At 47.2% G+C, this 25,994-nt stretch overlaps 1 protein-coding gene across 2 annotated transcripts in view; it reads left to right on the top strand.

Annotated features, from left to right (window-relative positions):
* The window catches only part of LOC126529350 (uncharacterized), a 267,250-nt gene that overhangs the window by 12,425 nt on the left and 228,831 nt on the right, over positions 1-25,994 (top strand). Inside the window, exons 3-4 of one of the 2 annotated variants that reach the window (XM_050176954.3) lie at positions 9,255-9,491; positions 19,153-20,912. In XM_050176954.3, the coding sequence (XP_050032911.1) occupies positions 9,255-9,491; positions 19,153-19,228 (313 nt within the window). In that variant the 3' untranslated portion in view covers positions 19,229-20,912. Of the gene's footprint in view, positions 1-9,254; positions 9,492-19,152; positions 20,913-25,994 lie in introns of those variants that run through there. The other variant, XM_055069780.2, reaches the window with a different exon arrangement.

Consider the following 25,994-nt stretch of genomic DNA (forward strand, 5'->3'; position numbering starts at 1 on the left):
GAGCTCTATCCGTGTGGGCTGTGCGGTGTTTGTGCAGCGGGTCCGGCAGACCAATGGCAAATCATGTGGGACTGTGCCAGGTTCCCGACGCAGCTACCTCCAGTACTTACCCGCCCGAACTTCAAGGTGCACTGCAGTCTGCAGACAAGGACTCACAACTATGGGCCGTCCAGCAGGCCCGGGGTGCGCTCGAAAAGCACAAGCCTCATGACCCACTACAAACGGGCCCAACTGGGCTTGTGCAGAGTAGGGTATAACCCCGGGTCGACGCTTGGCCAGCGTCACGACGCGTTAAACCGTCGTTTGCTGGCACTTTATTAAAGTTATCCCTATCCTATCCTATCGATTTTAGACACTTTTTAATAAAAAGAATGACGACCTAAATAAAAAATTAGAAGATAACAGTCCCTAAATATTAAGTTTTTCTTTTAAGTGCAACAAATCTCGTCGTATTTGGTGCAGAGGTTGTCGAGAAAAACGAATTCTCCTTTTACATGCATTTAGATAGGAGCACACGAGCTAAAGCTTCCTCTTAAACGCGAAAGCTTAAGCGTCCTTCATATTTTTCTCGCGTGCCAACGTGAAGTAGCTGTTTCAAACGACTGGCCGCGGGCGTCGCGTCGCTCAGCAACTGCGCGCGTGAGCACGTGGGCGCAAAATAACATGCTCGCGCGGCGGTTTTCATTTGGCCACAGACGCTCGAGTGAAAACGCGGGCAAATAGCCAACCTTACACCACTGTTCTACTGGGGTACATCTCTCTGCGTGTGCTTCTGCTCACCATTCTTCAGTCAACAAACATCGAACACTATGCATCTCACATACTGTACATTCGCGCGGATTGCTATGTGCTGTTAGGCATAGAATTGTGAACGGTGTATAATCTGTAAACATAAACATTGCATACTATTAAAGTTGCCATCTGTGTGGTGCACAAATATAAACATTGCATGTGATTAGGCTACGCGTTGAATAGGATCACAATAAAGGCGGCTGTATACTCATCGCGAAGTTTTATGGGATTTAATTAACCACTTCACGTAGATCTGGGTAATTATTTTTTTCTCTACTTCTTCAGCGCAGTAATTACATTCGCGATTTTCTGTGTCGGAGTAATTGCTAGTTGGGGCTGTGCGTGGATGTTTATCTATTTGTGTTCTTCCACTTGTGCCCGTTTGTGTGCTTGGCTTGTCACTGCTTGTTCAACATGTGTCTTAATATAGCGGGGGTAACGGCATTCTGCTCTCGAATACGAGGTCGCGGGTTCTCTTCCCAGCTGTCTTGACCGCATCCCGTGTGGGCAGGTCAGTAAGCAAAGACGCCTGTGCACCGAGCCTTACTTGCAGGGTGAAAAGCCCGAGCTCGTCAATATCAATCCGAAGCCGTCCATTATGGCGCCTGTCATATCCTTTGCGTTTGCTTTGGTGCGAGAGCGAAATAACGGGATCCGCGGTGCATATGGTTTTCTTGCTGTAGTCACATTCTTACGAAGTTGAATAATGAATAAACTTGATTTGATTTGACTTGAAGTGACAGATAACGAAGCAGGAGAACGCATGCAGGGAAAAGTAACTGTATAGCGTTTTATGGAAATGTAGAAACAATAGGGTATAACGGGACATGAAAGTTGACGATAAGACAACGTGCCGCAGGTGGTAGCCCATCCTCCGCATTATGCGTGCGGTGCTTTACCAATTAAGCTGCCACAACGGCCATCCTCCTTTCCACTTTCTTAAGTGATTGCGTATGCGTGCAAGATTAGTCCCGGGAGTGTTAGCCAGCGCCGCTCAGGGTAAGGCGGCCAGATGTGGAACATCCTTTCAGAACACGGGCGACGCGTACTACGAATACGCGACCGTAGGAGCAAAGAACTGGTCACTGAGCCCTCGTGCATATATGCTACGTCGTGGCATTAATACTTGCCGAATTTCAGGCCCTCGCTATGCAATGAGGACAATAGGTGGATCCGATAAAGAATAGAAAGCGTGATGACGTGATAGGCTTGATGTCCAATAGGTGCATTCAGCGAGTTGCTCAGGTATAGATTCGCTAAACGAAATAGGCGGCCCTTATGACTTTGCCTGTTAATTGCCTCACGAACAGTTGAATCGCGTTCGCAGGAGAGAGAGAGAGAGAGGTGAAGAAGGAAAGGCAAGGTGGTCAACGGACATTCTCCAGTTTGATACCCTACACGTTGAAAGAGAGATAGGGGAGTCAGATAAAGAAAGAGAGAGAAGACACGAGACTTGATCGCACTTTCACGTGCACTAAGCCAGGTGCAGCATATCTAAAGTCGGGCACTCAAGTCTGTCACCTTGAGGTGCTGCAGACGAGCTAGAATGGCTTTCTGGGCTGGCGAGCTGTGAGGTCATGCACCCAAGACCTCTGCTTCTGTAAATGGCCTATCGTACGGTCTATTCAAGGTAGACTGGAGAGTCTGGCATTGCTCATTGAAGCGAGAACAGCGACACAGATGTTGATTTACGGTCTCTTCACGCTTGCACTTAGCGTACAGGTGTGAGTTCGCTATTCCATTGCGATAGTTGTCGTAGGAGTTAGTGAAGGCTACTCCTAGCCACAGCCGACACAGCAATGTTGCGTCACGTCGTGAAACTTGTTGGTAATTACAGTTTCAGGGACGGCTCTAGGCTGTATAATCGACGGTTAGAGCTCTGCGGAGTATGCCAGTAACTCAACGTAGTGGTACGCGCGAGAATATATATGGAAGCTGTCTTGCTGCCTCTACTCTCAATAAAGGTGCATGGAGTGTCGGTGTTCCAGCCTGGGCACGTTGGGCAGCGTCATCGGCGAGTTGATTACCAACGATGCCACAATGTACCGGCCGCCACTGAAATATTATATCGTGTCCTTGTTCAGAAATGCAATAAATTTTGTTGACTTGGGACACCAGTTAGTCGCAATTCCCGCGAATAAACTTAGCACGCATTGGAGGGCTGCTTTCGAGTCGCAAAATATTGCCCATTTACTAGGTGGTTATTTTTCCATGTATTCAGCACAGCGCGAAGAACGAAGCGCGAAGTTCGGAACCTGTAGATGTCGTGACGTGTGAAGTGTTAAACTTGATGACTACCGATCGAGATGGTATAACAATGGCGCCCGTCGAACTTTCCGAGACAGAACCGTCCGTGTAAACACGCATTCGGTTAGCGTACGAACTATGCAAAAGCTTCAATGGGATCTGCTTGAGAGCCTCGGAGATCAGGCTAGCCTTTTTCACTCCTGGAACAGTAAGGTGCACAGGAGGCTTTTTCAAGCACCACAGAGGGGATGACATTCCTGTTGTGGGCGAGTATCTCAATGGCAAAGAGTGCTGGTTAGCCGCAACTGATCTGGAAAACGCTGCCTTGGGTCTTTTCTCAGGCAAGCGAGCGACATGGTGGCGAGGAACACTGGATATATGGCGAACATGCGCCCGGAGTGTGTCGACAGCTATACAAGTCGTTATTGGGTGGTCTATCGCGATGGCAGTTGTCGATTCGGTCGAGGCACATCGAGGTAGTCCCAGGCATCTTTGAAGGGATTGGCCTTGAATGTTCTGTAGGACACGGATGTGAGTTTTGTTAGCGTTGGACAGCACTGCTGGTGTGTTACCTCGCAAGTATCCTATAGGAAGAGCATCCTGTATAGTTGAAACATAGATGGAGCGGATGTGCCCCACATTTTACCGCAGAGAAAATTCAGTTATAGCTAAGCCTCTTCTTCAAGTATGATATTTGGGGGCTCCATGAAAGGTCTCAGTCAATAATAACGCCTAGGAATCGGTGAAATTTTGCGAATTAAATTGTTTGGTGGTCAGTAGAAACGGAGCACCAGGTCATGGGCTTGTGGGTAAAAGCGAGTAAAGCGCACTTCTCGGCCGAAATGCTGAGTCCATTAGCACGCAGGAATGACGATGTCAGGGCCACTGCTTTTGGGAGCGGTGCACGCACCTGGGGACGTGTAACTGCCGAGGGCCGCATGCATATGTCGTCAGCATATATCGAAAGGTTGACTGGATGTAGTAGAAACTCGGCAAGCCCAATGATTGCAAGGTTAATAAAGCGGGCCTGAGAACCTCGTCCTGGGGGACGCCACGGTAAGTGTAATGGTCGACGGTTCGGCCATCTGCACTTTGCGCAGAGAATTAGAATCTTTTGAATAGATAACTGCAAATCCATCGAACCACTTGTCCACCAATTCCATTATTTACTTGGGCTTAAAGAATGTCTTCATGCGTCTGATTTTCGTAGGCGCGCCTTTCACATCCAGAAAAAGTGCAACCGATATATGGTTGAGGCGTTTGTCTTGTTGCATAGACGTCACGAGGTAGATGAAGTTGTCAACAGAGGAGCGGCCTCTTCTAAATTCAGCCATGGCCTCGAGGTGCATGTTGTGGCGCTCAAGATACCACTCGAGGCATGTGAGAACCATTCTTTCCTTGACCATCCCAACGCAGCTGGACAGCGCAATGGTTCGGTAGGATGCTAGGTCAAGTGGCCACTTTCAAGGCTACAGGAGTGGTGTCAAGCGGCTGGACTTCCACCGTTTAGTAACGACGCCATCATTCCATGACTGCTTCTAACATTCCGGAAATCGACCTCGGCCTTCTTCACCTAGGTGGCATAAATCAGCGTAGGTGATGACGCCCGGCCCTGGCGATGATGAGCGCCTGCGTGCGGCAAGAGCAGCGTTCAGTTCCTCAAGTGAGAAGGACGCATTCAATTATGAAAAGCGTGTCGCACGAACATCGCCCAGAATTTCGCCGTTGATGGTGACCACACTACCCCGCAACCTTCACACAGAAATCTTCAGCTATATCAACCTCCGATGGAGGGCTAGGGCGCACAAATGATGTCGTTGTTGTGGAGACGAGCCAAGACCGCGCACAGCCCTCCATATGACCTCCAGTCCTCGCAGAACGTCTTCCACCGTGGTTCCTCCAGCCTATCCATACGACGCTGGATTTTCTATTGTATACGTCGAGCGTCTCTAAGGTGATGAATTGACTTGGTGCGCCTGTATCGCCTCTCCGCCCTTCTACGAATCGTTCGAAGTCGCTCAAGTTCCATGTTGAAATCCTCACGTTTTGTTGTGTATGTAAAGGTGTGCTTAGACGTTCGAGCACACTTGTAATGAGATCCTCAATGCTGCAGGCAAGGCTTCCTTTGCATGTTTCTTCCACCGTTTTCTTATACGTTGGTCACTTTACTTGTCAGGAAGTAGAAAAGGAGGAGCTTCCAAACCCTATGATCCTCAAGTAGGTAGGAATATGGTCACTGCCGTGAGTCTCAATGTCAGAAAACCACCGAACATGTTGACGAAGACGTCGCGACACCAAAATCAAATCCAAGCAACTTCTATTATGCTAGCCACACACGTACTTTAGACTGCCATCGTTCATGATGCTGAGTTCATGGTCGGAAGCAAATTGCATAAGTTTCCGGCCGTGGGAATCAATTCTAGAGCTAAGCAAACGATGAGCATTAAGGTCACAACTTATAATCCTGGGTCCAGGAGTCGCCATCAGGACTTCTTCTAGTCGGTTGCCGTCGAACCGATTAGATGGGCATATGTAGGCGCGGATAAGGGTGAAGGCCACTTTCTTTTTTCTTGTAACGCGAAGAACACGTATTGGTTCTCATCATGAGCTTGTACCGAATGGGGAATGTAGATTAGTTTTGTGTGGATATAAACACTTACACTGCTGGATTCACCGCACGTCGACGACATAAAGACTCTGTACCCAGAGCCTTGTCGCTTTTGACACGTTGGTTTCACATATTACCATTGCAGGAAATCGGCTGGTAAAAACATATTGACGAAAACATGAGATCCGTGATTCAAATTCTCTGGCATTCCATTGGAGAACTGTCGCACTGAGCATTTCATCATGGAGTGAGGGCAGTTGAAGAGCCATTGTGCCTGCACAAGATTTGCAAACTCTGGGTTCAGGGCATTCAACACTAGCACTGCGCTTCGAGCTGTTTGCGTATTCGAATTGCCCACAAGCGTGCGAATCCCATTTATCAAACACTTGAGCATCGTCACAATTCGGCGGTCATTTCCTGTCAGCTCATCTGGGTGAGGTGGGGCGCATTGTGGTGCCACCCCTTGTGGCAGTTTATCCGCAGGGCTTATCCTTGACAATGGAAGCCATGCTTCATCCACAGCATTCTTTTCAACTGCTGCATTATCAATGCGCGGGTTGGATACATTCTGCAGTGGTGGTGGGGTGGAGTCAACAGCAAGAGGCTTTGCCGAACGTATCTTCTGTGTCCGCCGAGCGGGATTTCTTCATAAGCATCTGCGACGAGAACGATGTCGTTTGATCTCAGCAGCTGCTTCTCGATGAGTCGACCGGTTCCTCACCATTTTCTTCAAGACGGGGAGTTCCCGCTTAACTTTTGGACATTCCCTTGATGAGGCGTCATGGGGTCCCTGGCAGGCTGGACACTTATAAGTTTTAGCCTGGCATTTGTCTGCACAATGTCGTGCTGCACAACGGGAAGACATCGTAGAATTTCCACAGACGGCACTCACGTGACTGAATCTCTGGCATTTTCTGCACTGAAGTGGCTTGGCAACAAAGGACAGGACGGTATGTCGGAGGTGACCTACCTTGACATGCGACGAAAGGCAGTCACCTTTAAGGACGATTTTTACGCATCAGGAATTTCCGAGACGGGCCACCTGGAGTATTTGGGTCCCGTCGTTGGCAGGCTTAATCAAAAGTGGCAGATCCTAGCTCGCGACGGCCAGATCAATGTCATATATGACACCTGTGGTAGCTTCTTTTCCCAGCGGGATGATGTTACGGACGGTCATGCAATAGAGAACAGTGACCGCGCTCAGAGAAACTAACGCCTACGCTTGAGCGGCGTTACCACAGCAACATTCTTCCGTGCGTTGACTCTGACGTCCTCACTGCCATTTGGCATTGACCGTGCTGCAGCTCAACCGATGCAACTTGCCTGTTGAGGAGCCTCATGTTGTCGTAGGGTAGCGCAGGTAAGAGGAGGATGGCGTACTCCGGGGAACTCTGCGGAACGCTCGTGGTAGTTGTGTCCACAGAGTCCCTGAGCATCCGCCGCTTTTCTTTGTGACTCGGGATAGTCACGCAGTCGTCGTCGGAGCTGTCGTCACTCTCGGCAGAGTCTATCGGGGCAGCCTCGCTGTCGCTCGAGAGGCAGTTCCGCTTCCTCGAGGCCGCCGACGCGGACGCCGCTAAATCAGGCGGGAGTGCGGGTGACTGCACTTCCATTCCCGCCGAGCAGAGAACAGTGTTTCCCGTAAAAATGCGAGAATTACCAGAAAATCCTGGTGATGGAGTCCAAACACTCAGCAACGGGATCATTTCGTCGTCTTCCGGCATTCGCAGAAAACTTTTAGCGCAATGAGAATGTCAGTAAAAAAGACCTGATGCGGATCTTCTTGTGTAGTTTCCAGGCATTTTTGCTTCCGCTTAATTACTCGTTCACAATATTTGATAATATCGTTCAGCGTTCGACGTTCCCTCAAGGCGCCTGGAGCTGTTTTGGAACTTTCCGTGGTTGAGGAAAGCGGAAATTAAATCAGTAGGGTGGAATAAAAGAGAAATTGCATTAGTGTGCTCGTCTAACCGGAAGTTGAACCGTGACGGATGATCGATCTGGAGCGTGTGTTGGGAAACCCGCCCCATTGGAATCGGGATTAACACTGGGGGTCTTCTTTCCCTGCGAGTTTGCTGCGTTTCGCATATGCGGCGCCGAGTGCTATATCGCGCTCGCTCTCAAAGTTTCAGATAGAGGAACGCGCTTTACTCAGTTGTGTGAGACATTGATAGATATAAGACTTGATGGACGAGTTCGGTAATGACCGGGAATAGCGTATCGTTGGCAGCTTCTCGCGCCGCCAATCTCGCCAGAAATTGCTTGCTAACGAGAATCCCAATCATACGGCTTTACATGGCAGAGGGTCGTGAATATATTGCAAGACGGAGCAGCGAATTTGATCGGGAAAGACGAATATACACGCACGATGAGAAGCTATACGAAATCGAAGAGCTTTCCGGTGGAATTAAGTTTGGCGGCGTTATAAATATTGTTGACAACGACGTGCTCGGATAGTCGAGCACATGTACTAGCGCGCGTATATATAACTGACTGAGACGAAATGAACAGCAGCGTAAACCTGCCCGTAACTCATGGAATACGATGTGATAGCACGCGGGAGACTCAATATGCCAGCGAGGCCAGAAAGGAGCTGCCGAGGTAGCACAATGATTTATGCAGCATAGATGCGTATTTTGTGCCAGAACCGGCGAGATCATTTGTTGGATAGGAGACAGGTCACGCGGTGATGGCCATCTTGCCTGCTATTTATTTATTTATTTATTTAGTTCACTTATTTTTCGATATTGGAGATCTTGGCAGCTTTTGGCGTCAGCTTTCCTGCAATATTGGATTCTAACAGCTTGATAGAAACCTTGCCAGATACGGAATATTAAACAAAATACATCAATAGTCGTTAATTCAGCGCCAATACGCTGTGATCGATCTCACTTGAGTGCATACCTGGCAGTTTCTCTTCTCTTTATAATACTCTACTTTCACAAATGTTATAAGGGAAGCTTCCATGGCGGCCTCTAATGCTTTTAACCCTAGGTTGTTGACAAGAACTGTCCTCTAAGTACAGTGAGTTGAATTGATCCAAATTTCTTCGACGACTAAAAGGTTAGGTATAGTGTTCTTTCGGCAGCCTACACATCTAGCAAGGAAAAGGGAAATACAGGGGGGGGGGAGAGAATAAAAAAGGTAAAACAAACCCACGAGCATTGTTCTTGTCACGCGCTCCGCGGTCATTTATTCGTGGAATGTACTTTTTTTTTTTAATTCTTCTATACGGTAGCTCGTCGCATTCGTTACGTCGTTTCGCGAATCTGAAACAACTCTGTCGTTGGAATGAGGGGGGGGGGGGGGGGAAGGAGGCGGGTGTCTCGCCTGCCGCGTCTACGCACGCTTCCTATATGCCTACGCACGCGATGAAGTGCATTAGAGGCAAGAATGTTTATGCTGCTGGTGTTGTCCCTCAGAGGCGCAGCACGCTGCACAAATCGATTATTGCGTAAAGAAAATAAAAGAAAGAAATACACGGGGGAAAATATGAAAACTGGCGAAGCACGCATCGTCGCGACTTTCCTGGTGCCGTACATGTGCGTCTCAGTAATGCATCCTCCCTTCCTCCTCTCCCTCTCTCTCTGTGTCGTGGCGTGCGCAGAGCTGAGGAGCTAAGTTGCTCCTGCGGCCAGACCGAGTCGGGCTCGCTGGGAAGCGGAAGGAAGTCGTACTCGAGCCGGTCGCGGAGCTCGGACCCTACGAGACCGACGGTCGCCGCGGGACCCATCCACCGGTACCCGATCAGCGACTTGGGATCTGCCAGGAGGAGGGGCGGCGGTGGTGGCGCGGCGGTCGCGCTAGAGGACTTCGACGGCGTCGAGGACATCTTGGCCGTCAGGTCGGTGTGTCTGCGATTTCCCTGCTCGCACCCCGCGCGATCCTCTCGGTTTCAGCCGGCGGGGAGCGGGACTCCCGCCCGTCGCTCGAGCCTTTAGAACTCGCGGTACTCATTCGTACTGCGTGAGAACTTCCCTGGAGACTTTTCTTTTTTACCACGGAGAGAAAGTATGCGTAGGAAGGCAGGCAAGCTGATCCAAACTCGACGGGGCGAAGGGGTAAGGGGATAGAAAGAGGGCGAGAGGATAGAAGCGCGAAGAACGTAAAGCGCGCTCACCGTCAAAAAGTGACAGACAATGTTCGCGATGAATCCTTTTTAAAATAAATGTACGCAAGGAGACGGCGCCTTGTAGAGTATCCTCTGCCGACTCCTCTGCCTCTGCTCCGACGTGCAATAAAAATATGAACGCATCGAAAGCACTCGAAAACCATTTCCGGCGAGTAGTTCACAAGTGGTAACACAAGGACTACTCGTTCGTAATCCATATTCACAAACTAGAACACAAGTGCAATGCATTCCGCATGAAGAAACTGAGAAAAACATAGCCATCGGGAAAAGAATGCCACCCGCCTGAATACAACACTCTTAAACAAAATTGCACCCTTTGGGTCGTATCTTACACAACAATAATCGTCATCTGTCTTGTCCGGATTTCTTTTCTTTAGCGCTGCGAGCCCGGTACTTTCAAGTGACGAACGGCATGCGCGTTATCAGCACGACAGAGTATTCTCGACAGGAAAGTAGCGAGCGCAGCGTTTTCAAGAACGGAAAGGCAAGCAAGACAGATGGCGATTATTGTTGTGTTGCAGATATACACCCCAAAGGGTGTACGTTTGTCTAAGAGTGAAGAACGTACAATGAACAACGAACACACGAGGTCACATCTGTTGCTTGCACATCTCGTTGCCGACGGGTAAATTGCAGCAAAATGAGAACGTCGTGACGTACTTCTTAGAAGACACGGCGTCACGTAAGTGTGTGTGATCGGTGGGCTTCTACAACGATGCCTCCAATGATGCCTGTGTTAGTACTCTAGCGCGGGCTGAGCTCAAACTGAGCTTGGTGTTCGCGCCTTCTGAGCATTTCTGTCAATGAGGTATTCCTTCAACGATGGTTAAGGATTTCAAAGTGTTCCCCGCGTTTGTGTAACGGTGTCGGCGTTGGATGAACGCTCAGTTTTCGTTTTTTTTTTAACTTATTGACATGATACAAGGAGAGGTTGGCGCACAAATACGGTGTCGGCTACTCCTTCGCTTTCGAACATATTGTACTGTTGTATATATAGCTTAGTGTTTTTTTTTTTTACATAGTTCTTGTAGGAGAAAGAGCACAAGAGTTAATGTACACACAACGACTTATCACATAACAGTCAAAACAACCCCACGACATTATTACAACTTCTTTTTCTTTTTGTGCGTGTAGAACCAAGAGTGATTCAGTACCTGAGATACTCTTTAACTTAATCTCTCCTTAGCAACTCCTTTACAACAAAACAGGAGAGAATACAAAGCACCCGCTGTGGCTGCTTAGTGGCTATGGTGTTGGGCTGCTAAGCACGAGGTGGCGGGATCGAAACCCGGCCACGGCGGCCGCATTTCGATGGGGGCGAAATGCGAGAGCACCCGTGTACTTAGTTTTAGGTGCACGTTAAAGAAACCCAGGTGGTACAAATTTCCGGAGTCCTCCAATACGGCGGGCCTCGTAATCGTATCGTCATTTTGTCACGTAAAATCGAATAATTTAATTAATAATTTTAGAATACAAAGCCGCAGCCAAACTGCACTTTTCTTTTTAAACCGTAAGCCAGGTACTCTGGTATACGGATATTCCCAAAAAGCCGTCGCGATATTGGCGAACTTCTGACCAGCAAATTTTTACCGCTGATATGAGGAGCTCCTTGTTTACCACCTGCAAGGGTTGCCATCGCCACATACGTGTTGTTGCTGTATTGCGAGCATTCTGAGCACGACGAAGAATTACAATTTCGTTTACATTGCGCATCTACATTTTAGAGAACATCAAGCCTTGTCGGGCATCGTGCATTTAAAAGAAACAGCAGCCAGAAATCTGCATTCTTCACCAATATCCTCGTTGAGAACAAAGGGTGACGACGTGCTCAGCGTGGCGCACTGCATGATAAGAAATATTATGAACGCATACAGGCTGCGCAGCAGATCCTTACGCCATGCTTTCTCGCTATACAGTAGCATGACAACGCAATTCGGGTATTACTGCAGTTGACTGCCAAAATTAAGGTGCATGTACGGACACCGTGTGGTGTGACTTGCATCCGATGAAGATCGGTCCACCGATCGAAACTGTTGAAATTCAATACTTGTTCTGTTTACCTTGTAGCACCGCTGAAGTTATATATATATATATATATATATATATATATATATATATATATATATATATATATATATATATATATATATATATATATATATATACATATAATACGAATACGACCGGCACTCCAGTCATGACCGGCACTTACTAAAGAAAGTTCTTGTGGTGATCGGATAATTTCGACCGGTGCATAGAGAAATGACACCGTTGCGGATAGTGTGGCTCGAGTATCGCTTTATGGCTTAGAGTGACATGTCGTGCGTTGTAGAATATCTGCCTGGTTTATTGATGATGTTTTAAAACAACGACGACGGTTACATTGATAGAGCACGCATGTAAAACTGACTATGTGTTTGATCGCCAGTGGGAAAACAAATTAAAATAAAAAAAATGAAGCCTGAGTGGGGAGCCAACGTTTCGACTAGGGGACTTGTCAAAACGCTGGCTGCTATACGCTGATGCTATCCTCGTTCACCTAATGTTAGTGACTTCATCTCCGTGTTCCTGTCAGTCCACTGTCCTTTTGTATTATGTATACATCTTGTTAGGCAGAAAAGGTGGCGATTGAAACTACGACTGAGAAACGATATCTCAACTTCAATTCCTTTCGTCCACTCGTGCATACTATAGGCCTGCTCGCCGCAACGAATTGTATGCCACACCAGTAGCGAATGCGTCGCACGGCTTCTTCTCCCACGCTCTTCGAGCTTCCTATGTATGTTTCTTCTCTTACATTCTTGTCTATTCTTTCCGCTTTTCCCCTCCCCAAGTGTAGGGTAGCCATCCGGACACGTCCTTGGTTAACCTCCCTACCTTCCCTCTTCGCCCCTCTCTCTCTCTCTCTCTCTCTCTCTCTCTCTCTCTCTCTCTCTCTCTCTCTCTCTCTCTCTCTCTCTCTCTCTCTCTCTCTCTCTCTCTCTCTCTCTCTCTCTCTCTCTCTCTCCCTGCCTCCCTCTCTCTCTCTCTCTCTCTGCAGTTCATTAAAAAGTATACCGTCACTGCCTCCTTCACGGTATTCAAGTTGAGGGTACAGTTTAAGAGAGAATAGGAAAACCTTAACGGTTCGTTAAGCTCTGGCGGCATATGCTGCAGTTTCAATTCTGACGAATAGTTGAACCAAGCCGACCGTATGAATATCTACTTAGAGGAGAAGCCTGCACGCGAGGCAGGCTGACTGGCACTGCAGGTAACGCGCCTGGAAAATACAACTCGCGTCGTTTTTTTTTATGCCTCGCCCGGTCCGGACCCGCTCCGCCCGTAATTTGCTCGAATACTGGGTGCACGCCCACGCCGGTGCGGTAGGATTCGGGGTCAGGGTTGCAGGTCGCCTCGTTTCGGCAAGAACGCGTGGCGCATTCGTAACGCGGAGCTCCCTAATTGGGAGCCTTCTGTGTTGCGCCTGCGGCTAGACTAATTCTCTCTCCTCCATTTTTTTTTGTTCTTGTCACTGTATTGCTGTTGATGCACGCATCGACGGAGCTTCGGAGCCGGGCGCCCACGTACGCACACGGTTGGCCGCCGTGGTCGGTACAGCGGCCCACGTGCTGTTCGTGTCGATAGTTCGGCGCAGTGCTCTGGAAGCCGCGCGGTAGTTGTAGTGCGGAGAAGGAAGGTACTGCAAGAAGAGCTGTGACGTTAGCACTTAGGAGTTGGGAGAGGAAGAACTTGCGTAGAGACGCTGGTTCAAACGTCGCAAGTGGTTTTCGTATGGTCAAGTGCGACTTCAGTGGACACTTACCAACATCTCGATTGGGAGGGGCGATTGGTTGTGTCTTTGCAAGAAGTGCTGACGCGTTATAAACATCACAAGATGCGTATTTTTCAGTACAAACACCCGTGGTATGAGTCTTACAGTACTCATACCTGTACTGTAAGACGCCGTTCTGGTACTGACAGTGTAATGGAAGCCAACGCGAGTATGGATATGCCCGAATGTGAAGCAGGGACGAATCGATCGTTCACCTCGATCAAGAAATAAAGAAACCAAGTTAATGCATGCTCGTGTGTTGCTTCAACACCAGCAATGTCATCACGCGCGTGGCATCAGCATAACGTCTAGATAACGTAGACACGGCTTCTACGTAATGTTACGTAGTGTCTTCAAATAATGTAACATTATCTAACGTCAACATACTCAGGATTAACTCAAGCATATATATCAAGAAAGCTTCGCGTTCAGAGGTCTTCGCAGTGCGTGGGATCCACATAATCTTTTTCTTCTTATCATGATTATAATAATCTTCATTTAAGATTATTCGAAGTTCGTAATTGTATTCGTGCTTCGGAGATATCCCCGAAGCAGAGCGTGTCTATAGCTATATATGGTAGGGGAATTTTGGGCATGTCGCCTGAAAATGCTCAGTCTGGGCCATGTGAGAAAAACTGTGCTCGTCCACGGCGAATTTTGTTGCCTGCGAAATGTTCGCTCTCAGCCAAACAGAACAGCGTCGATTACGTGATAGTGTGGTTGCATGTCCGAGCAGTAATTTGTTTCCTGACCTTTTAAATGTACACACCAGAGCGGTAGCGAAATAAGGAACGGCAGCAGACCCACGCGACGGGTGACAAACCGATTAATTGGGAACTGAAAAAGAAATCAAATCCTGCAGAAGCGGTTGTATTGCAAAGACGCTCCAGACGCGTCTGCCTTAAAAAAAAGAAAAAGAAAGAGAAAACCAAACTGGCATAACTGCATTTTCGTCGTTATAGCGCACTCTGTGTATATTCAGCAATAATGAGTTTCGGCCCAAAACCAACAGGTCATGTTTGTACGGTCCACGCCAATAATTTAATGCGTTATCCGAAAATCCACGTCAACATCAACGCTTAAGGCACCTTCTACTGGGCGTTACACGGGGCCCAGGCCGCCGTACGAAAGTTCTGCAAGAACTAAACCACGCATTAATGTAAGCATCATCATAATCGCCAGCCTATTTTTACGTCTACAGAAGGACGAAAGTCCGTTCCAGTGATCTCCAGTTACCCCTGTCTTGCGATAGCCGGTTCCAAGTTGCGCCTGCAAATTTTCTAGTTTCATCACCGCACCTCATTTTCTGTCGTCCTAGACTGGTATACAATCTGTAACTGATGGACCACGGGTTATCTACCCTACGCATTACGCGGTCTGCCCTGTAAGCATAAGTGTACTGCAATAGCGTTAATCAAGCTAGATTGTGGCTATTAGTAGACCTACCTACATTCGCAAATACGGCTTTAATGCCGCCTCTCACGAGCTTTCAAGAACTTCCGGAGCGTTCCAGAAGTACCTTGTTAAAAATGCCGTTAATTGGTAATCTCACTATATGAGCGCACATAGTAAGCAATAATTATAGCGTTTGGATATTGTTTTCCTGTCTCAAGGCCCACCGTAAGTGGTCGCGTCTTGAAATTCACACAAAAGATGTCGCTCTTCGCATTTTCCAGCTATATATGTAATGGGCGATGTTGAAGTACAACGTGGTGTGTAGGTGAACAAGGGTTGACTCTAAATTGAATACGAATCGAATTGAATACGAATCGGGTATTGCGCACGAACTATTCGTACTCGTATTTTATAAAGAGCTTTTCGGTATTTTTGGAATACTTGAAACTAACCAAACACTCCTCCCGTCTGTTAAACAAGGTATCGCAAATTACCAGATGTGAAACAACGACAAAATTCTTGCAGAAACGAAATGCGTAATGCAAGCTTTGTTGTTGGTTTCAAAGCGGAAGCCTACATGACAGCCGGTGCGTTTTGCTCGTAGACTGCCATTTAGTGTTTTTGGCAGTCTAATCCCGTAGCAATTTTATCTTTTACTGTACAACCAGTGTTGTTTTCATTGCAACGGGTCCTTTTACACCTGTCTATGGCACACGCGTCCGGCTTTCCCTTTTGCTTTTTCCACAACTTCGGATTCTTTCTTCAGCAGCGGCTTATTCAGCATTCTTGGGAAGCTACTCATACAGAAGACATTAATTATTGGAAAGCTTGCTTGCAGCAAGGCTCTAAAGATGTTCAGAGGCTATTCGTGTAGTTTTTTTTAATGACACTCAGTGACCTTGTGTTTAAAACTTCCCTTTCGTCTCTGCTAGTCAGATGTCGTTCTTTCACTAGCCTTTACAGTAGTTGTAGTTAACTATACTAAAAAATACATTTTCTGCTGTAAACACATGCGTCGGCGTTTGTCTATTCGATATTCGGTTCGATAGTCGGTACATACTATTCGTATTCAAAAAAGTTGAAACCCGCCCACTTCTCCTCTGCAATAAATGTTTCGACAAGTCGAAACGTTGACTCTACGCTGAGACATTCTTTGTCTACCCCGAATTCCTCACTTGAACTTTCCAACTTACTCTGAGCCCTTCTTGACGGGGTTTGTTGCAATTAAAAGAAAAAAAGGTTAAAATCTAGTGGCTGTTGGTAGCTAATGTTTGATTTAGGCTATGAATTGTTTAATTAAATATTGTTGAAAATAGTAAACTTTCAGGAAACGAGACTATCAAGTTCACAACTATGTAACTTAGAAATGACTAATGATATCAGAATTCTGTGATTTGCATCTAACACCACTTCTAAAGCGGACAAAATGAACGCATTATGCATGGCTGTCAAATAAACCACCGATATTTGAGTAGAACTTTTGCAACACCCTTGTAAACGATATAACAAGTTCAGGTATATTGGCATATCAAATTGGTCCGCTTTGGATGATCTTACGGATGCAGTTTACGGAACTGCGATATCAGTTCTTGGAGCAGAGCTAGCAATTTGTGTCCACATGTAAACTTCGTCCTTCTATATTTTCCAAACCCAGCAACTTTTGGAAATTTCTTTTGAAGAATTCAGGCTGGAATCAGAATTCCGCTCGCAAGCGTCACTATATTTTACCTTTCCCTTTGAAATGCAACACATTTTCGTTAACATCGGCCCAGTGGTCCTCTCAGAAAAGTGTTTCTGCGCTTTACACGTACTCGAGCAGGCGGCGTGGGAGTCCGGCCGCTCTCGTCCCGTTTCGTTCGCTTCACTTCTTTCGCTACACTCGTCTGTTTGCATTGCTGACTTCAGCGCTTCTTGCCCCCCTTCTTCTTCTTCCTCTTGTCTCATATTGCACACAACCCGCTGGCCATTATTCCCATCACCGGGGATTGGCCAAGCGTAGGCAAGCATGGCCGGCGACCCAAGTTGTCCACACACTGGGCCAAAGACAGCACCCGCGAAGTGGGCGCAAGAGAGGCGAAGAACTGCTTCGCTTCAGAATCTCCCGCCCTCAATCGCGAGCACTCCGGTCCAGAAAACGCGGTATAGATGTGCGCCCAGTGTACACACAAGTCGCGGCGAAAAGAAGTACGGGAAAAAGTGCTGCTGCTGCTGTTGCTGCCGGGAGTAAAACTGAGTCGCCGCAATGTGGCGACACCTCCGAAGTAAGTTCTGCGACAAGGCTTTCTCCACCACTCCTCGCGGAGTTTCGAAAACGACCGGGCAATACGTGGGCCGGCGTGTCTCTCGGCCCCCGTCGCAAATGTTGGGCTTCGCGGCCGCCTTTTACGACCGTTGCGCGGGGGTCCTTCTGCAGCAGTCACGCGGCGGGGACCCGTAAGCGAGAGAGAGCAGCGGCTGCACAGCTCTGACAAGTGATCGAAAAAAAAAAAGAAAAGAAACGGAAACAGAAGAAATGTGATGCGGCAGATGTAATTAAGAAGAAAGGGTGCCCGACGCTGCAGCAACGGACTCGCACGCACGCCGCCACCTCTGCGAGCCGGCGATGACATGGAGAGGGTATACGCGGATGCGGGAGAGGGGAACGACACCGTGGCGAGATAAATAAAATCTGCCGGACAGGTGGCGCTTTCTCTTGTCGCTGTTTTGTGGAAAAAAAGAGAAATCTGACTGTCCAGCAACGCCTGTTTCGGTGTATTTTTTTTTAATAAAACGAATACATAAGTTCGTGTGACGCAGCGTATTGCTTACCAGTAATAGTAAGTTGCCGCGAGCGCACACATAAGAACCACTCAGCGCAGACGTCCGCGTTTCGCTCTAGGGTCACTGTAAATGCTTTGCACAAACACGGATTTTATTTCCCTCCGGAGCAACACAGCAGTGCGTGGCGAAACAAAGAGAGCGACATTGTGGCGTTGTTTGTAGGCTTCAGAGACATCGTAATCGCACTGTCATTTACAGAATAGAAGTTAATCTCGACATAACGATCATGGATGTAACGAATTATCTGATATAACGGAATAATATAAAATGTGAATAGTTGTCGTTTCACCGATGTTGGCATGTAATGAATATATGTGTATAGGTCGACAATCGAATATAACGAAGGCCCGTTCGTGTCCGACATGACATTGGTATAACGAAGTTCGGCTGTACTGCTCAACTACCTGGTACGCATACAAGCGCCGCTGCTGTCCACGTCTCCGGTGTTCCGGTATTCCTTAAAGTGCAATACGTATGCAATACGTATGCAGATACATGATCGAACGCTTCAGTGCTCGCTATCAGCGACGGCCACTTAGCTGTGAGGACCGCATAGTATTTAGTCACCCTTATTTGAATCTCGCGGGCGTCATCTTTCCTCCGCAGTACGTTTCTCCGTGAGTGCATCAGAAAGCAGCGTGGATGTCTCTACACTAACATTGATTTTCTTTGCCGACAGGCATGCAATGCCTGTCTCTTGTCACATTATGAAAGGCGCGTCGCATGCACGTGTGAATATATATTGAAATTGAAAATTGTTAAATGGTCCATGTGTGTAACTAGTCCAACATAAGCTAGTATTCCATTCGAGTGTAATAAGGCGGTCCATATCACGAGGTGGCAGTTAGCGAACTGCATTGAAAACGATGGACTACTGGGAGAGTTAGTGATACATACGTATTACAAGCGCGGTGAACTGGCGGGTATTTTTGTATACTCATATTCGTATATATTCGTTCAATTTTTTAGCGATCCCTTGGTTAACAGTAAGTCGCTTGGGTCTGTACCCATCTTCTTTCTTGGGCCTTGTTTTCTGGCGCTGCTGTCCACTGTCTCATTCAGTAGCTTTTTTCTTTTTAAATTATTAATATTGAGTCGGTGACGTGGTAGACTTTTTAGGAATTCAGCTGGTGCTACCGAACCTAAACACATGTTGTACTCGGATGCGTGAGATATTTCACAGACGTTAAACAAAGTCGAGCTATACAGGAACGCTGCAGTGTGCGATAGTTGAAATAACGAATTTCGCACTGCCCTCTCGTGAGTTCTTTTCTAATCACTTTCTTTTCTCTTCTCTCTCCTACTCCTTCCTTCATTCTCTCCTACCTGCTTCCCTTTCCACTCTAGAGCGTGTGGATCTCCTCTCGAAGACACAGCGAGTCCCTATAGCACAGGACCTTACCTGCGTTGTAGCCGCAGCTGAATAGGCGAAAAAAAGTTCTGCCCTCGGCCGAAGACCAGCCTTGTTCTTCCTCATTTTGTACTACTACTTTTACATACACACTTATACATTACGAAGAGCCTGTTTCTCTCTCTCTCTCTCTCTCTTAATATATATATAACTTATAGAGCAGCGGAATAGCCCTAGCTATCTTTGTTGAATTTGAAATAAATTGAATGATCTGTCATTTTTTAGTGTTATGTTACCATGCAAAAACCGTGTGTGTTTGTACCACCGTTTCATTTAATTGAGGACGATAGGATCGTTGAAACTGCCAAAAAGCAGCTTTCTCCCTTCATTCCGTCCTTTTTTTTTTTTTTACAGCACCCTTCTCTTTCCTCCGGAATTCCCCCAGTGAACTGCCCAATTCGTAGCTCGTGTCTTGTTTGAATAACAACTACTACAACGACGGCGACGAAAGATGACCGTCAGCCGGTGTTACGAGCTTCATTCGTCCTGATAGCCCGATCAGGTGACAGGCCTTTTGCACCGCTGTATAAGCAGAGTGGTGGCTGATTGCGCCACCTCATTTGCAGCTCGGGCGGGTCAGACGTCCGCACGTCAAGTTTCATCCTAGACGCCAGCGCTCGTTTCTCGCCTGGCGGAACGATTTTACCTCCCACGGGTGTGCGCTTCCGCCGCTTGCCTTCAAGATGGCGCTAAGCTCGCACTGCGCGCGAAACGCATCTTCTTTGCGATGGCGCCTCTTCGGAAGACTGCTGATTACTGTCGTGTTGTTAACTGCCATGACAGCAATGTAAACACGAAAGGATTGCTGCCACCAGTGAAATTTTGGCGATACCCAACAAAATGGTGCGAGAATGGCGCTCCGCCGAACAAAGTAAGTAAACTAAATTAACAGTAAGTAAACTACTGACACACGCAGAAATCTCGTTCATTGATCGCTTGTGAGTGTATAATGACATTTTACATGTTATCCACAACATGAATTTCATGATTACTGGGTATATAATCTTTTTTCTTCAAATAAAAGCTTTCAATCGCTAGACCAGACAGAGGTTGTCCTGCCTTCTTTCTCGTGCTTCGTTTGCGCTGCCCAAGAGTGGAAACAACTTCCATTGCATGCCCTAGCAGTTGTCGGAAATCGCCGTGCCGAGAAACTGGATATTTGCACGATACGTTGAACACGACCGGAGTTCATTCCTGCATCACCATTGCACCGATCCAGCGAGTTACAGGGAGATAGACGCCCGTGATTTGGTCGCGCCGGCATTAAAATTAAATTATTGTGTTTTACCTACGTGCCAAAGCCAATATCTGATTATGAGGCAGGCCGTAGTGGGGATCCCAGAATAATCTGGGGGTCTTTAACGGGCACCTAAATTTAAGTACACAGGTGCCTTCGCATTTAGCCCCATCGAAATGCGGCTGCCGTGGCCGGGATTCGATCGCGCGACCTCTTGTCTGGGAGCCCAATACCATAGCAGCTAAGCAACGGTCGCGCCGGCATTAGTGAAGCTGAAATGATTACTTAAGCCTTCAACTTCCGTCTCTTGACGACTGTTGAAAAATTACCAAGCGATTTACGCTGCCGCCGCTATTCAATATTGTAGGGGACGTACTAGTTGTGTACTCATAGTCAAGTGTTCGACGAAAGCTCGTCTGGCGAGGAAACATGCATATTGGTGCCAAAAAAAAAATGAAAGCGTGCACTCGCGAAGAATAAAAGAAAAATAAAGAACAGACGTCTCGGGCCCCGTATGGGTCCCTTGATCACGGTAAAGATGTAAGCATGGGCGCCCGGCTATTTATGGGTGAGGTGGCGCAGCATGTGGGTGTATATCTCGGGAAGATTACCACGGGTCCTGTTTATCGCGCGTCTAGTTCATTGAATGTAAAAAAAAAAAAATTGGCACCTAGTTGTGTACTCATGTCATATTTGTGCTATGCTGCGATATATTTTGTATATCTCCGCACAGTACCGATGGAAGTCCGTTGTCGCCAACAGAGAGAACACGGATTTGTAGCAGACATTTTGTGGGAAACTGCAAAAATTACTTTAGCCAACAACCGTCGTATGTGCCGACGATTTTTCCGGTGGCACATACGATGCCGTTTCTAACTAACTTCTCCACGTCACCTACGCGGCTAAGCAGCCGTGTAGGTGCTCTGCTCTTTCGCCACATTGCAACAGCGAAAATAGTCAACTGCACAGATCTTAAAGGCAGATAGAATCGCACATCGTGCACATGTCCTTCTAATGAAACGCCCACACACACGCGCGCGCTGTGCGAAACATGCGCTAACACGCGCAGTGCGGCAGACAACCAATGCGGAGTGAAGGAGACGGATAGATGGATGGATGTTATGAGCGCCCCCTTTGGAACCAAGCTCTTGCCATTATACTGCCTAATTTCCTACCAAGGTTCAAAAAGAAAAAAAAAAAGGAAAAAGAACAACTATGAACTCCCGCAACCAAATTTTCTGACCCCCTATTGCGAACTTTGCTTTTGTACGTCTCCGTTTTTTTTTTGTTTCCCTACTTTCACCAATCTTCCAGTCGCCTCTTACTAATCTCTATTGCGGACATGTTTACTCTTCCCCTGCTCTCGCTGAACCCAAGGGCTTCAGGAGGCCAATTGTGCCTAAATCGACCGCTGTCTTCACATTGTAATAAAAAATGCTCTATCGTTTCCCTAGCTACACCGCAGCAAGCACACGCTTCTTTTTCCTTCTTATGCCTCGCTTTCTAGGTGCGTGTTCTAAGGCATCTCGATCTCGCTTCGAAAAGTAATGAGCTTCCCTTTGAGTTACCATAAATTGTTTCTTTAACAAAGGAAAAATCAGACATCCACCCGTTCGTAGCAATTGCTACAAAGGAAACCTATACGGGTTCCTCGAAAGTCTGATTTTCCGACTGTCTGATTGTCCCTTTATTAATTACTTCTCTCCAGCTTGTGGGTTTCAGCAGAACTACTACGTCAAACTGTTTCTTTCCTGATTTCGTTTTTTTCTCTTGAATCGGAGAGGCGAGATCGGAGAGATCGGAGAGACGTACGCCCACTGGTTGAAATTTTATCCCGCAGGCGGCGCTCTTACGCCGGGGCGGCAGCGCCGCTCGGCGGTGCCGTTGTTGTCTATGGGGAAGGGGGCATTCACGGCGTTACGAGATAGCGCGCAGGTGGAGGCAGCTTGCGGAGAGGAGAGCTCCGACGTAGGAAGGAGGAGCCTCGCAAAGGACGTTCCCGGTTGCGGCACGCAGTCCGTGGTGAGAAAGAAAGCAGGCCGCGGATGAAAGAGGCCTTATCGCAAATTAAATGAAAAAAAAAAAATAAAGTCGTTCTTGGCGCGCTTTCGTTCCAAAATTCCGCGCTTGTGCGGTTCGTGTGTGGGCGGCGGCGGTAGTGAATCGTATTGCGAGCTCTGTTCCTGTTGCAGCGATAGTTGCTACGGGGCTTTTTACCTCCCTCGAAATGGTGCACGATTTGCCACTGTGGAGATAAGGAACCAAATGCCCAAGTTCAGTTTTTTTTCTCTTGCCTTTTGTACACTTACCTTCTCCTTGTGCCAGTTGCCTCCTTCTCCTTTTCCGTTACTTTACGTCCGGACTCGCGCTGTTTTCTTTTTTCTTTAGCGCAACTTAATATTTTTCCTGGCTTTCTGTCAGAGTGCTTGTACATGTAAAGCAACTGACATCGCTAATTATCTGAATTATCTGACCTGACTTGAATGACTTGAATTATCTTACATCGCTTAGACTGGCACACTGCAATTTTCGTAAAGGCTATCCTCAATCAATAGCGCAAGTGCATTCCACTGTATATCATCTGCCTTTTGAAAGCAAGGGTTGCTATGAACACGCTGTAAAGAATACACCAAAGATGAATAACTACAGCTCAAATAATAAATTAGGCTTTCGGAATGGCAAAGAAGGAAAAAAGAAAGAAGTGCCAAGACAGGAGGATTCGGCAGTGCAAATACCCTCTGGCTATACCTGTAGTAAGCGGGATTAAAGGGGTAAGCGGGACAAAAGCTGATTGGAGAAAAAAAAAGATGAAAGAAAGAAATACAGAGAAAATGTGCGCACAATATAGCGCGATGCAACCTGCTACTACTTTCCGAGACGGTCACACACAATCCGCAGGTTGTTCTCAGGTATTGAAAGAAACGCGTTTAAAGCCTTCTCCGTCGAACTCTGCGCCAGTGTCCGATAATTCTCTCCTCCGCCGAAGGGGGGGGGGGGGGGGGGGGCTATCGTCGCGTTTGTCAAGCGCAGTGGAAGGGGCTCCGGCTAGGCGCACGGTATTGACGGCAGTCACAGTGGGGAGATATTACCTGATTGTCTCCTGGCAGCCGCAGTTGTCGCAAGTGGGACTGCCAGCCTTTACAGTGTGGAATGCGACAAATTCCGGAGTCGGAGCTTGGGCAAAGCCTCGGGGAATCGCAAAAAGAAAAAAAAAAAATGAGCAGCAGCGAAAGGCGGGTAGGGCCACCACAACGAACCGGCGTTGCGTCACATCATAGATATTGATGGCGTTTTCCGTATATTGATGCGATAGGTAATGTAGATGACATATGTATGTACAAATAAGAGAGATGATACTATAGATTACTCATTATTCATTGATAAAATAGCTTTACATTAAAAAAAAAAAAGGCTCGAAGACTCAGTCCAACGAGTTCCGATAACTTTTTCTGCACAAGACTGGCACAAACACGCAAATAGATTTTGATCAACGTGATGTCACACTAACGTTGTTGACGCGGTGGTTTAGGCGCGTAATTAACAAAACGGGCGTGGTTCTGATTTCCTTCGTTCGTGATCAACGTAATAATATATTGGTACCAAAAAGAAAAAAAAAGGCAACTAGAGCTTTGAAAGAACGTTTCGTCGGCATAGGAAGATTTATCAGTGTCCGTAAGAGTTTTAAAAAATTACTTATGGGATGTCACGTGCCAAAACCATGATCTGATTATGAGGCATGTCGTAGTGGGGAACCCTGATTAATGTTGACTAGCTTGGGTCCTAACGGGCACCTAGATGCAAGCGAGCGTTTTTCTATTTTTTTTTTTTTTTGCATTTGCCCTCATCCAAATGCGGTCGTTGTGGGCGGGAGCGAACCCGATACCTCGAGCTCTGCCACGTAACGCCATAGCCCCTAAGCTAGCGCGGTGGGTCGATCTGTTGCTAAGTGTCCGTTTATTTTTTTTTTTTAGTTCTTTTTATGTAAATTCTCTTCAGCCTGTCACAATTTGTTGCTCATTCTGGAAAATACGCAAAGTCATGTAAAGGAATGGCTGGACAAGAAATGTCGTAGTTTACTCGCAACAAACTTGATTCGAATGACTGGTGCTCTATGTTATTTTAAAGAAAGGTGCCAGCGTGCGCAAACACATTTGCGCACTGAAAACAGACAAGACAGCAAGCGAAAGTAAATTACCGAAACGTGCATGCTTATTCTACCGTACAAGCGAATGATTGATCTTCCTTGCTGCCCAGGACCACAGACGTGGTCTCTCTAATGTAATATGCACATTGTAACTCGGGTGCCAATGCACCTTTGCTTTTGCCGAGGATAATCTAAAAAAAAAAGACCTGGGTCACACGTGCAGGAACCACTGCGCATATGAAAATGTGCAGAAATCAAGATTAAGAATAGCGCGAAATAAGACACAGACAAGAAGAAAATTGCCGGCACCATCTTCAAACTTCTTAACCTGAAATTGCCAGACTTCTTTTTTTTTTTTTGCCTGAAGAAGAAACTTACATACAACAGTTTAAAGTACTTGTATGTGAGGCAAGAACACCCGAAATTACTCTCTCACCATTTACAAGCACGGGTGAAAATTCGTAGACTCGTTTAAAGAAAACTCAAGCGGACATCTAGCGCAGAACATTGCCTCTGTATTCGCACATTTTCGTACTGAAAAAAACTGTAGATTTCGCAGGCACACTGTCTCGCATCTTGTGGAAGCACGTATAACAGCCGGTACTGCAGAGATGGCGACTTCAACGTATCATTCCCCCGAATAAATTCAGCAGCGCGAGTTTCTCGGCGTGTTATCACCCTCGTTGGAAGCACCTGCAGGCTCAAAGCGTTGCTTTTCTAAATCAGGGATGACGACGTGTTCACGCGTTTCTTTTTTTTTTTTCCCCTGGATGACCACACATGGTGCCAAAAATCAGGATTTCCTTTGCTTAAGCGTCCGCTTTGGATTTGTGATCTGGATTCAGAACGTCGCGAAGTCGCGACAGTAGGTTAGGAGAGGTTATGTGAGACACATACTTCTCGTCCGTGTTTTATTTCGCGCTATTTCCAAACTTCAATCACGAACCAACTATAGCCCAGCAGAACGCGTTATAGTACGTGCTGCTTTTCTGCAGCTGGTTCATGACTCGAGCTTTTAGAGAGAGAGAGAGAGAGAGAGAGAGAGAGAGAGAGAGGAAGATAAGGAAGGCAGGGATGTTAACTAGTCAAGAGTCTGGTTGGCTACCCTACGCTGGGGAAGGGAGAAGGGTAAGAGAGAGAAGGGAAAGAGAAGGTGTAGAGACGTGCACGGACAGTACTTGAGGTAAAGCCGCTCGCGCAAACCGGACGTTCTGAGACAGCGCAAAAACGCCTTCACTGCCTTCTGAGCCGATGATCGGTAGGGACCGGTGCTCTAGTACTGTCTGTTCACTCAGAGGGCGATCATCGAATTGCCTCAATGTCTTGGACAAGCTTGTAAGCAGGCATAAACCTTTGTTCTTGATTGGAAAGCTCGTGCTCTTCGGCGCCTCAGTCCA

Source organism: Dermacentor andersoni, chromosome 8 (assembly GCF_023375885.2).
Source record: "Dermacentor andersoni chromosome 8, qqDerAnde1_hic_scaffold, whole genome shotgun sequence".
NCBI classification, from domain to species: Eukaryota; Metazoa; Arthropoda; class Arachnida; order Ixodida; family Ixodidae; genus Dermacentor; species Dermacentor andersoni.